The sequence below is a fragment of the Hyperolius riggenbachi genome, chromosome 3, assembly GCF_040937935.1.
Source record: "Hyperolius riggenbachi isolate aHypRig1 chromosome 3, aHypRig1.pri, whole genome shotgun sequence".
In the NCBI taxonomy this organism is placed as follows: domain Eukaryota; kingdom Metazoa; phylum Chordata; class Amphibia; order Anura; family Hyperoliidae; genus Hyperolius; species Hyperolius riggenbachi.
In genome coordinates this window covers 437,874,817-437,888,306 of record NC_090648.1, presented here as the reverse complement: position 1 = coordinate 437,888,306, position 13,490 = coordinate 437,874,817, and the positions used below count along the sequence as shown (strand labels likewise).

The 13,490-nt window shown below is 45.0% G+C and overlaps 1 protein-coding gene across 3 annotated transcripts in view; it reads right to left on the bottom strand.

The window, feature by feature from the left end:
- ARAP3 (ArfGAP with RhoGAP domain, ankyrin repeat and PH domain 3) overlaps positions 1–13,490 on the bottom strand; it is a 224,267-nt gene that overhangs the window by 143,240 nt on the left and 67,537 nt on the right. For 2 of the 3 annotated variants that reach the window (XM_068277705.1, XM_068277707.1), the window contains exons 1-2: positions 8,185–8,340; positions 3,759–4,783 (exon numbers count right to left, since the gene is read on the bottom strand). In XM_068277705.1, coding sequence (XP_068133806.1) covers positions 3,759–4,711 — 953 coding nt within the window. In that variant the 5' untranslated portion in view covers positions 4,712–4,783; positions 8,185–8,340. Of the gene's footprint in view, positions 1–3,758; positions 4,784–8,184; positions 8,341–13,490 lie in introns of those variants that run through there. The other variant, XM_068277706.1, reaches the window with a different exon arrangement.

Sequence of the window (13,490 nt, the reverse complement as noted above, 5' to 3'; positions counted from 1 at the left end):
TGCAGTTCTAACTCTAGAGGCTTCCTGTAGTCTATCTACCATCCAATTCCAAAAATCTCACCTTTTCAAAATCCTTGCAGAGCTGTAAGAACAAAGTGCATAACTTCATGAGGCTCACATTGAGCTGGAGAACTTTGGAGGACATAAATGTTGAAACCTGGCCTAGATTTATTAATAAACTGCTTGCTATGAGGTGGCAAACATCTGCACAGTGAGGGTAGCTGAAAGGTTAGTAACTCAGCAGATGTTGTATGTGTACACCCATAGCAAGTTTTAAATAAACCAAGGCCAGGATTTTAGCATCACAAATACTCTAGTATAGGAGAACCTTAGTAAATCAGGTCCAAAAACTCGTAAAATACATATTGCTGAGAATTGGGAGAATCTAAAAGAAGCAGAGACCAAGATAGAAAAAAATAACATGCAAATAGTTAAAATAAAAACATTAAGCTGCCAACATGAGACCGAACTGAAAGTTATCAAATATCTCAAAGGCTTTGCCTTTATGTCTGTGAACATTCTGAAAAGAAAAAGTCTAAAGCACTACCCATCCTTAGCTTTAGAAATCCCATATTTTTGCTCTAGGTAATTATCACTTATGTGAGATCCCAGCAGCCTTGGCCTAACCAGGACTAAATGTTCATCCTGTATTGGTCTAAATTTAGCCGCATTGGCCCTGAGTGCTGCTTCTAAAGACTCCTCTGTTAAGGTTGTATTCCAAGTGTCAGAGTAAGTGTCATGTTGTAGATCAAGGTGGTCCTCTGGCGGTGACGAGTCCTGCATTGGGTTTGCTATCTCATTGTCTTCCACCATTGTTACACTGGGAGAAACTTTCCACCCTGGGGAACAGACTGAGTAACTGTTTTCTCCAGCTCTTGACACTGGGCTTTTCATGATAGTCATTTTAGGAGATTTCTTCTGTATAAATGGCAGCCTTGGCAGAAGCTGGCTGGTTATTTTTTTCTGTGGAGTTCGAACAATGCTTTCTTTGGGTTTTTCATAATTAGGAGAAATTGGACTCTTTGTTTTGGAGGCTACAGATGAATTATTCCCCACTGGCTGTGGCCTTGTTGAAACAGCATTGTTTACAGCGGAATCCTTTTGCTTCAATTTGGCTGAAGGAATATTCTTGATAACTTTTGATAATGATATAGCTGAACTGCTCGCAGGTCTCACTGTGTCAGCATTTCCTGGTGGCCTTGGCAAAGCAACACTCTGCTGTGCATTTTTTGTACTTGACACAACATTCCTACATTTAGGCGTTTGGGAACCAGGGTTTCCTGTTTGCTTTGGCCTTTGGAAAGTTACGCTTCCTGCAGATTTTTGTATTGATAATCCATATTTTTCTGCTGGTTTCTGCTTCAGTGAAAACTTACTTCCCTTTGCTTTTGTTCTTTCAGCTGGGCATTGTTCTGCTTCTGTGTGAGGAGGTGGTGAATCATTTTTTGAAACTTTTACTTTTTGCAAAGCAGTGGTCCCTGTACATTTTGCCCTTGGCACCCATCCAGATGGTTTTACTTTTGGCGTAGCCACAACTTCAGGAGATCCGGGGTGTGAAAGAGTAGTGCCTCCTAACTTTGATTTAGGTGTAGGCAAACCACTTATTGATGTCCTGGGTGAAGGAATAATTGGAGTGGGCTTGGCAACAAATGACTTCTTCAGGGTTGAAGATGGTGACATTCCCATTGGAGCTGGTCTTTTTGATACATAATTGTCATTTATATTCACCATACTTTTCACAGGTGTTTGTTCATCTGCATCCAAACATATTGAAGAAATTGGTTTAAGTGGACCTGTAGGTGTTGTGGCAACATTCTTTGAAACTTGTGGCCTTAGTGAAGTTGTGTACCTCAACAAAAATGATTTTTGAGATGGAACTTTATTTGACGGTGCAGTGGAATTACCAGCATTCCCCACTGGAGTTGGTCTGTGCGAAATGTCTTTTATTGTTACTGGAGATCCTGTGAAACTGCCTCTGACGTCAGGTGCAGGTCTGTTTTTTGTAACAGACCTTTGTTTCTGCAGTGATGGGTTTCCTGTTGCATCTTGTCGGTTTACTGACTGTTTTTTCTTTAGCTGTTTGGATGATGTCGGATTTGTTACAAGAGGTCCATCTTTTTTTGTTACGTCTGTCACTTCTGGAGGTGACATTTTCCCACGGGGCAATAATGGTGAAGCAGAATGTCCAATCGGGGGAGGTCGTGGAAAAGCAATCTGCCCTGTCCGTGGAAGCCTTGGTGATCCAGAGTCTCCAACTGGATTAGGTCGTAGGGAAGAAGTTGAAAATGTAACAGGTCCTATGCTCCTTTTGTGGTTGGGTGGAGGATGAACTTGATAGCCAGGTGGCACCTGTCGTGTTGAAGCAGAAGTCTTTACCCTTGAAGCAGTCGGCGATGCTGAAATCCCCACTGGTGCAGGCCTCGAAGAAAGTCCATCCTGTATCCATGCTGGAGTTGGTGACGGGGTGTTCCTCAATGGGGCTGATTTTAAAGTTGAATTCCTCATCGTCGGCGATCTAAATGAAGCAGCCACTAATCAGGTTTAAATGCTAGTCAAACTATGCATCCACCCTGCTCATACTGCAGCAGTATCTATTATCCATGCAAGTAATCGTGGATCGAATTCTATAAAAGCTGAAATCTTATTGCATCTGATAAAATAAATCTGCGGATCTTGCTCCCTTGAAAGCAGGCATTGCTTGGGTGTAGCTTTAGTCTTTAACAAGTTATGTAAAGTCATTATTATAATTTCAGCAAGGTCAAGACTTCCTTCAATTGTCTAAGTCCAGCTGTAAAGTAATCTCCACCCTTTCCTTAACCACTGGCTCCAGGAAACTATCTTAGACTTCCATGTTGGCTCCCTCTGTATACTTATCTGTAGGAACCTAGTGTTCCCAATACTACACTCTTTGTGCATACTCATATTAACCTCTTCCTCTCCAACTTCTGTACCATCCTGTCTCATATGTATTTATCCAATATAAGTCACAACTGTAACTTTAGCAGAATCTCTGTTAAAAAAACATATCTTGTATGTTAATTCCTATTTCTGAGAACCAGCGGTCCTGCATGTGATGGGGAATTACAAGTACGACATGTCTCACCAACCAAAACATGGCATGCTGGACTACTATGTCGTTCTTAAAACAGCATTAAAATCACGCACCATGGAAAGTCTGATACTGCTATAAATGCTTTTTCTTTCTGTACCACATACAGCAAGCAAAGGGAAAAAAAATAGCTCTACATTTTTTTTCCCATTAGTATGCTTTTTCTTTTTATGAGTGTTTTTTATTTGAACAGTAATTAGAATTTTAGACTTGTGAGTTTCTCAACATGGTGGCTGCCACAGTATTTACAGCACTTACATACCAATGTGCATCATGAGTTTGAGATAAACGTTCCAATAATATTCAAATAAGGAACACACAAAATTTCACTGTGAATAATTTTTACTTTTTTTTTTTACTTTAATTAACTACTTCAAGTACTTTTATTTTGTTTTTTCAAATAGCAGAGGGCACTTTTAACAACGCTGCATCTGGTAAAAGACTTTGCATTGTAAAAATTTTCACTAAGAATTTTAGATGAAGAGAGTGCTAAGGAAATTAAACCAGTTAATGTACTTGTTACTATATAATTTACGGATTTATAAAACAATTCTGCAACTAATCAAATAATCATATCAAGCAACAAGATAATGCCTAATCAATCCATTATAACATCTTTACAAGGCATAAAGATATAAACTATACTTACTTTATTCTTTCCGTCCCTGACGTTGCTTCTTGCTTAATCATATCAGGAGGATTTATATGTATTCGTGGGGGTTCAGTGTCAGAGGCACAGCTGAGAGAACCAGTCCTGGAACCAAACCCAGAATAGATTTCATTGGATATCATTGTTAGAGTTTCCTGTGGCGAAGAAGGACTGGTTGAAAAGGAGGTGACTTCCTCTTCACTTCCAGCAAAGGAAGACAAGCTTGATAACGGGGAACACTGCATGGTATCCGCTTCCATCTGAATCTTGTGTGGCTGGAAAGAAGATCCAGTCTGTAGGCTTTCTTTGTTCTGACGCATAGGCAGAATAGGAATGGGATGAAATGGTTTCCCAGCCTCAGCGGAAGTGTTCTTAGGAATTCCAGCCTCCAGCTCCACCTCTCCTGGCTTCAGCTCTGTCCGTGTATTACTGTTCTCTGTATCCAAGCTGTTTCCCTTTGGAAAAACCATTTCCTGCAGAGAAGACCTTCCACCGATACAAGAATAATCGTCTAAAGAAACAGGTGATGGTACAGCTGATATTGGAGTAGAGGCTGTAGCGTTTGTGTTGTATTTATTGAATACCGTTCTAGGTTTGGGCACTGGCCTGGCAAAAGAATCAGGATCCCCTGTCCTGTCATTGTTATTACATTTAATAACATTTGCATTGTCCCTTTCATATCCACTAGGGTGTTCCTGAGAATTGGTCTTCTCCAAGCTTCTAGAAGGTGGTAAGGAGCTTGAATCTCCAGAAACATTCCGAAGCCGGCTTATTATTCTTTTTCTGTGGCCAGTGGCGCCAACGCCAATCTTCTGAAGTCCTTCATTGTCCACAGAAAGTATATCTTTGACTCTGTGGTAGCCATGCTGCCTAAAGCTGTCCTGGTACCTCTCGAGGTGAATGGCACAGAGCCAGTCAGAGATGTCCAAATCATCATCACCAGTTGACGTCATGGCCGCTGTAGCCAGGAGGCTGCTCTTCACCAAAACAAATAGACCATTTTTGGTGCTTGATGGTGGATCGACCTAAAGACAAAGACCACAATTAGGATCCTCAGCACCGGTTTACAACACTTTATTATGTAACTGATAAAAACATGCTAGGCAGAAGAATAACCTGTATGTTTCACATCCAATTTTTATTGGTAAACCACTGACCAATTTTACCTCCTCCATGTAGTACGAGAGCAAACAGATTTTGAATACATGATTGTGTAGGTAAGCTCTCATATGCGTGTACCAGGATATAGAATTGATATAACAAATAAAAAATGTAATAAATCAGCAGAATAGTAAGTGAGTGAGAGTGTGTGTGTGCGTGCGTGCGTGCGTGCGTGCGTGTGTGTGTGCGCGCGCACACCATTTTTTTACAATACAGTTCCTGGTATATGAATTTGCCCCAAGTGTTTTCATGGTTATTTTCACAGACAAATAAAGAGCACTTCAAAATCAGATGTTTACAGAAAATAATTGGGCATTACATACTGTATATGAGGTAGAAGAGCTGGCTTTAAAGAGACACTGAAGCGAAAAAAAATTATGATATTATGATTTGTATGTGTAGTACAGCTAAGAAATAAAACATTAAGATCAGATACATCAGTCTAATTGTTTCCAGTACAGGAAGAGTTGAGAAACTCCAGTTGTTATCTCTATGCAAACAAGCCATTAAGCTCTCCGACTAAGATAGTCGTGGAGAGGGCTGTCTTCTGACTTTTATTATCTCAACTGTAAGTGAACTGTTTACTTTTTCTCTGCTAGAGGAGAGGTCATTACTTCACAGACTGCTCTGAAAGACTCATTTTGAATGCTGAGTGTTGTCAGTGGAGTAGCTAAGGAGCTGTGGGCCCCGATGCAAGTCTTACAATGGGGCCCCTCAAGCACTCTATACATAACAATTGATACGGTGCACCAAAACCTGCCAATGGTAACTACAGTGTCAGAGGAGCAAGAAGGGGATGGGGGAACAGCTTGTTAATGATTACCACTACACACAGCATCTATAGAAGTTATTATTATGAGCACCGGATCAATAGAGAGTGAATACTGTAGTTGAGGGAGGGCCCTTCGGGGCCCCTCTGGCCCAAGGGCCCTGATGCGGTCGCTACCGCTGCACCCCCTATTGCTACGCCCCTGAGTGTTGTGTAATCTGCACATATTATAGAATAATGCAATGTTAGAAAAAACACTATATACCTGAAAATAAAAGTATGAGAATATTTTCTTTGCTGCTAATCTTCTAGTAATTATTCATAGTACACAACCAATTCATTATATCATATTTTTTTTTCGCTTCAGTGTCTCTTTAAGGGACTGCTTGTCTCAGTGTAAAAAAAAAAAGTCAAACTAGAAGTCATGTCGCCAGCTCAGTCAGCATCCCACACTAAATACCTGCAAGTGTAAATAATAATAATAAATGATCCCAATTTCCATCCTGCTTGTCCGCCCTTGTTGGTGAGTAAGCAGGATGTTTGCAGGTAAAATGTAACAAACCTTACTTACCTAAGAAAAGTGATTTTCCTCCACGGCGCCTTCTCTAGACAGTTCTCTCTGCAGATACTGATGTCACAGAGTGAGTGAGCGGAGAGTGGCCAATGTATAGTGCTGCAGTGCCCCCCCCCCTCACCCCCCATCCATATGACAGCACTCCTGCCCACCTGATATTATTCCTATCACCAACATTGGTCCTGAAGAATTAGAGCATAGGTCACACAATGGCATCATCGCATGTATACATACACATCAGGAGGGTAAAGAGGGAAACCTAGAGGACCCTTGAATGTATATGAGTGTCAGGAGAGAGAAACAGTAAAGCCTGGTGCACACTTTCAATTATGATTGGCCAATCACTGACCAGTTTTACCATCTCCATGTAGTATAAGGATTTACCTATACAATATGCTCACAGTTTGGTCAGTGATTGGCCAATCATAATTGAAAATGTGTAATAGGCTTAAAGTAAACCTGAACTGAAAATCAAAATAAACATACACACAACATACTTACCTCCCGTGTAGTTTACTTATCAGTCTCTTTCTCCTCCCCCGCATCCTGTTTGTCCACTGTGTTCAATGGAATTCTCCGTCCTCCATTTGAAAATGGCTATTACCTCATAACCGCTTCTAGGTCAGCACACTGTTAAGCTGTAACATCGTCCACTTGAGCCATAGAGAAACATGGGCATTACCTTGCTTATCAGTTCTCCTTTTAGTTATAAACTAACAGCAACTGATATATTTCAGTTCTGACAAAATATTGCCAGAGTTGGAAGGAACTGTTGTAAGAAGAAAATGGTGAGCTTCTGAGATGAACTGACAGCGAGGTGAATATGTAATATTCATTTGCACGTACATCATGTGTTAATTTTAAATAATTTCACTCAGTTCAGGTTTACCTAAAGGACACATCCAAGTAAAAATAAAAAAATCCACTTACCTGGGACTTCCCCTGCCATCCGTTCCGTGCCCTCACCGCAGCTCCGCTCACAGCTAGTTGCCCGGGGTCCTCTCCAGTGCAGGATAACCACTGCGCCTGCGCGAGCAGCTGTCAGAGTCGCACTGACATCATCCGGACTTTACTGTGCAACCACAGTAGTTCTGCACCTGCGCAGTACAGTCCAGATGACGTCAGAGTGAGCCGCATGCTGGAGTGCAGGAGAAGCCGACCCGGAAGCCGACCTGGCGAGGTTGGCTTCTCCACCGGAGGGGACCGGGAGCCACCGGAGCTGCGGCGAGGGCACAAGACGGCTGCAAGGGGCTGAAGGAAGCCCGAGGTAAGCGGATTTTTTATTTTTAAAGTGCTCGAATTTTCCCTTTAAGTCTGCTGAGATGTGGCCTCTTTCTTGTAACTTAAAGGACACCTAAAGTGAGAGGGATATGGAGGCTGCCATATCTATGTCCTTTTGAATAATACAAATTACCTGGCTATCCTGCAGATCCTTTATCTATAATGCTTTTAGCAATAGACCCTGAACAAGCCTGAATAGTCACACCATGCGACATGTGGTGTGACTATACAGTGAAGCATACAATATAATGAAAATACACTTCACTGTCACTGTAAATGCGCACATTGCCCGGTAATCCACCCCACTCAATGTTAAAGCACCATAGGCATATCATTGCATGAGATACAATGATACTGTTAATTGGGATGGAACGCAACAGAGAAGAGTGTGGCTTGACCCCCAACTCTCATTTCTTAAAGGAATACTATCGGAATACATAGTTTTGAGGCAACATTGGTAATGGATGTAAAAGCAATATAAATAAAGGACTCTGTGTATATTTTTGCAATGTAGTATTTTTTCCCCCTAGGAACCTGTTTAACAGCTGCCCATAGACAGCAGTGGACAGAGGAATAGTCCACTTTTGTAGGTGACCTCGCTGAGTAGTGAAGCCTCCCCATCCCCACCAGCTGTAACTCACTCCTGCTGCTTGTCAGTAGATAAGAGGAGCCAAGCGCTTCTCTCCCTCCTGTCCTGTATTTCTGCTAGTATACCCGTCAATAGGACATAACAGGAGGCGAGAGCTTCTCTTCCCTTCTCTTGCTCCTGTCATGAATTTCTCTGAACACACTTTGACTGTGTCCGCTGCGTTACTGGAGGTTTGCTGTTGCTAAGCAACGGCAAACAACCAGGCAAAGGAGAGCAACACATTCCGTTCTGCAGAGAACTTTCACTATGATTTGGTATAGAAAGTGCTTAGCATAATGGGACACTTCTGTTCTCCTTTGCTTAGTGGTTTGTGCATAGCAAGCAAAAACCTCCAATGACGTGGCGGACACAGCGTGTGCAAAGAAGCACAGTGACAGAAGTACAGGACCAGTGTAATGAAAGATTTTGAAACCCATAAAATTTTGCAACTTGCCATAGAGGAGAGTGTATGACTGCGTAGGCGTGGCTTCTCTCCAGGGCCGGCGCTACCACAGAGGCAAAGGAGGCAATTGCCCCAGGGCCCCAGAGCCTGTAGGGGCCCCCAGTGGCTACAAGAGGAAAACATTTTTTCAAAAAGACCTTTTGAGAAAAATCGATTTTAAAGTTTCAAAGGAAAAAAATTCACATTTAAAAACCCACCAACTTTAACGGTTAATAGCAAATCCACCTTAAAGGGGAACTGAAGAGAGAGTCTGTCATGTTTATTTCCTTTTAATCAATACCAGTTGCCTGGCAGCCCTGCTGGTCTATTTCTCTGCAGTTGTATCTGATTAAAACCAGAAACAAGCATGCAGCTAGTCTTGTCAGATCAGACTTATAAGTCTGAACCACTGAAACACCTGATCTGCTGCATGCTTGTTCAGGGGCTATGGCTAATAGTATTAGAGGCAGAGGATCAGCAGGGCTGCCAGGCAACTGGTATTGTCTAAAAGGAAATAAACATGACAGACTCCATATACCTCTCTCTTCAGTTCCCCTTTAAATGCTAGAAACCCTAAATTTGCAAGATATGTTAAAGGAGATCATTGGGAATAAGAGGAAAAAAATAATTTTTCAAAAATACCTTATAGTTTTTGAGAAAATCGGTTTTAAAGTTTCCAAGGAAAAAAGTATACTTTTAACGGCGGTAAATGTCACTTTTAGTATCAAACCTAACGGTAGTGCAATTTTACATGTATCAAAAGAAAGAGCAATGAATTTCCTGACGGGGCTTCCAGGGGGTCCATACGCAGCCGCAGTGCTTTGGCCGGGATCGCTATACACCCGCAATATGGCTGTATGAAGATCCCTGATATTTTTTCCTATTTTCGCCCCAAAAAATGTTATGTTCAGAGTGTGGGAATTTTTTTTTTTTATTATGTGGGGTCCCCCCTCCTGAAACCTTTTAACCTCTTGTCCCCCATGCAGGCTGGGATAGCCAGAATGTGGAGCTCCGACTGATTGGGGCTTCACACCCTGAGCTATATCAGCTGCAAAAAAGGTCCCTTAATGCCGATTTTTGTTCTGGGGTATCTGTTGGGGCCCCCCAGGTTTATTTTGCCCTGGGGCCCCATTGTTGCTTAAACTGGCCCTGCTTCTCTCAGTTAACACGCCTGTAATGTTTTGCAACCTCGGATCCCATTGAGCTAGATGGAGGATTGTTCCCTCCAGGGGGGTTATTAGTTGAGCAAGAGGGGGGGGGGGAGTGTTCCTGGGGGGGGGGTTATTAGTTGAGCAAGAGGGGGGAGTGTTCCTGGGGGGGTTATTATATTAGTTGAGCAAGAGGGGGGGTTATTAGTTGAGCAAGAGGGTAGGGTTCTGTGTAAGGGTAGGGTTTGGTTGGGTTGCATTTTCTGATACAGATAGGTTGAAGTCAATGGTTAGGTTGCACTTTCTGATAGCTATACCTATAAATAAGTGCAACCGGTTGCAAAATCTGATAAAGTTGCAAAAAATTTCACAACAGCGGAGCGAGAGAAGGGAGAGACCCTCTCGCTTCTCTTATAATCCTATTGGTAGGCATCACAGCAATTACTGCAGCAGCCATGTGAGTTAAAACTAGGGATGGGACGACGAATCCGGCGAATCCACGAATCCCTCGAATATTAGGAAATATTCGAGATTCGTGGACTCGAATCCCGACGCCATTTTCCGTTCGCCGAATCCGCCGAATCCCGACGCTGCATCACCGCGCATCCGCCGCTTCCCCCGCTCGCAATTGTCCTCCTCCCGCTCCCCGCAGCCGCCTCCGCTCGCCCGCCGCATAAATAAGAGGAAGCAGCCTCTCACCTCCAGCGTGGAGCCCGGAGCGGCAGACCTCCTACAGACTTTCTCATTCCCCCTAGTGACCGGCTCTTACTACGCGTCATCAGTAAGAGCCGGTCCGGTGGCCACTAGGGGGAACCAGGAAGTGAAGGGAGAAGGCTGCCGCTCCGGGCTCCACGCTGATGCTGGAGGTGAGAGGCTGCTTCTCCTTATGTATGCAGGGGGACAAGTGGAGGAGGCTGCGGGGGGAGGGAGGAGGATATGTTCCACCCGTTAGAAGCCCCCATAGCCTGCTATCTATACTGAAGCCCCCATACGAAGCCCCCCATGGCCTGCTATCTACACTGAAGCCCCCCATAACCTGCTACCTATACTAAAGCCCCCATAGCCTGCTACCTATACAGAAGCCCCCCATAGCCTGCTATCTATACTGAAGCCCCCCATAGCCTGCTATCTATACTGAAGCCCCCCATAACCTGCTACCTATACTAAAGCCCCCATAGCCTGCTACCTATACTGAAGCCCCCCATACTGAAGCCCCCCATAGCCTGCTATCTATACTGAAGCCCCCCATAGCCTGCTATCTATACTGAAGCCCCCCATAACCTGCTACCTATACTAAAGCCCCCATAGCCTGCTACCTATACTGAAGCCCCCCATACTGAAGCCCCCCATAGCCTGCTACCTATACTAAAGCTCCCCATAGCCTGCTACCTATACTAAAGCCCCCCATAGCCTGCTAACTATGCTGAAGCCCCCCATAGCCTGCTACCTATACTAAAGCCCCCCATAGCCTGCTACCTATACTAAAGCCCCCCATAGCCTGCTACCTATACTGAAGCCCCCCATAGCCTGCTATCTATACTGAAGCCCCCCATAGCCTGCTACCTATACTAAAGCCCCCCATAGCCTGCTAACTATGCTGAAGCCCCCCATACTGAAGCCCCCCATAGCCTGCTACCTATACTGAAGCCCCCCATAGCCTGCTACCTATACTGAAGCCCCCCATAGCCTGCTACCTATACTGAAGCCCCCCATAGCCTGCTACCTATACTGAAGCCCCCCCATAGCCTGCTACCTATACTGAAGCCCCCCATAGCCTGTTACCTATACTGAAGCCCCCCATAGCCTGCTACCTATACTGAAGCCCCCCATAGCCTGCTACCTATACTGAAGCCCCCCATAGCCTGCTACCTATACTGAAGCCCCCCCATAGCCTGCTAACTATGCTGAAGCCCCCCATAGCCTGCTACCTATACTAAAGCCCCCCATAGCCTGCTACCTATACTAAAGCCCCCCATAGCCTGCTACCTATACTGAAGCCCCCCATAGCCTGCTATCTATACTGAAGCCCCCCATAGCCTGCTACCTATACTAAAGCCCCCCATAGCCTGCTAACTATGCTGAAGCCCCCCATACTGAAGCCCCCCATAGCCTGTTACCTATACTGAAGCACCCCCATAGCCTGCTACCTATACTGAAGCCCCCCATAGCCTGTTACCTATACTGAAGCACCCCCATAGCCTGCTACCTATACTGAAGGCCCCTATACCCTGCTACCTATACTGAAGGCCCCTATACCCTGCTACCTATACTGAAGGCCCCTATACTCTGCTACCTATACTAAAGGCCCCTATACCCTGCTGCCTATACTGAAGGCCCCTATACCCTGCTGCCTATACTGAAGCCCCCTATACTCTGCTACCTATACTAAAGGCCCCTATACCCTGCTGCCTATACTGAAGGCCCCTATACCCTGCTGCCTATACTGAAGCCCCCTATACTCTGCTACCTATACTGAAGGCCCCTATACCCTGCTGCCTATACTGAAGGCCCCTATACCCTGCTGCCTATACTGAAGGCCACTATACTCTGCTACCTATACTGAAGGCCACTATACCTTGCAACCTATAGTGAAGGCCCCTATACCCTGCTGCCTATACTGAAGGCCACTATACCCGGCTGCCTATAATGAAGGCCACTATACCCTGCTGCCTATACTGAAGGCCACTATACCTTGCAACCTATAGTGAAGGCCCCTATACCCTGCTGCCTATACTGAAGGCCACTATACCCGGCTGCCTATACTGAAGGCCACTATACCTTGCAACCTATAGTGAAGGCCCCTATACCTTGCTAGCTATACTGAAGACACCTTTACCTAGCTACCTATAGTGCGGGCAACTATTCCATGGATCGCACAATTCTTATGTGCAGGATTCGTTAGATTCGGGATTCGAAAGGTTCGAGATATTCGAGAACCTTTTTAGATTCGGATCCGGATTCGGATTCGAAGAAATTGTGGATTCGTCCCATCCCTAGTTAAAACTAATACTGGGTACACACTATGAGATTTTATGGTCTATTTACTGTCAGATCAATTATTTCCAACATGTCCGATTTGCTTTCCGATCGATTTCCATTAACTGTAATAGGAAATCGATCGGAAAGCAAATCGGACATGTTGGAAATAATCAATCTGACAGTAAATCGACCGTAAAATCTCATAGTGTGTACCCAGCATAAGGTTGGAGAGGGGAGTGGGCGGAATAAATGGGAGCGAGAGAAGTTCTCTCGTTCCTCAAACATCTCTGTGTGTTCTGATGGGGGAGGAGAGGAGGGGTACGGGAGCCAGGGCCATGACCATGGGCGTAACAAAAGGGCCTGCAGCCCCTGCTCCGGCGGGGGAGCCCGGCCCCCGGGGCCCGCTCAGGGCCGTTTTGGGGGGCTGGAGGGGTCACTGCATAAGGGGAAAGCCATGGCCACACTCGGCGGGGAGGGGGGACAGTCTCCCCCCTCCCTCACCTCAGGCTCTCCCCTCTAGCTTAAATTAGTGTCTGGGAAGCGGCGGGCAGCAGGCAGATACACACCTGCCTTGCGTTCCACCGGGAATGTTCCTCTTTCTAGTGTCTGATGTCACTTCCTGTATAAACAGGAAGTAGCGTCAGACACTAGAGCGAGGAGTATCCGCCGTGGAACGCAAGGAAGGTATGTATCTGCCCGCTGCCTGCCGCTGCCCAGACACTAATTTAAGCTGGAGGGGAGAGCCCGAGG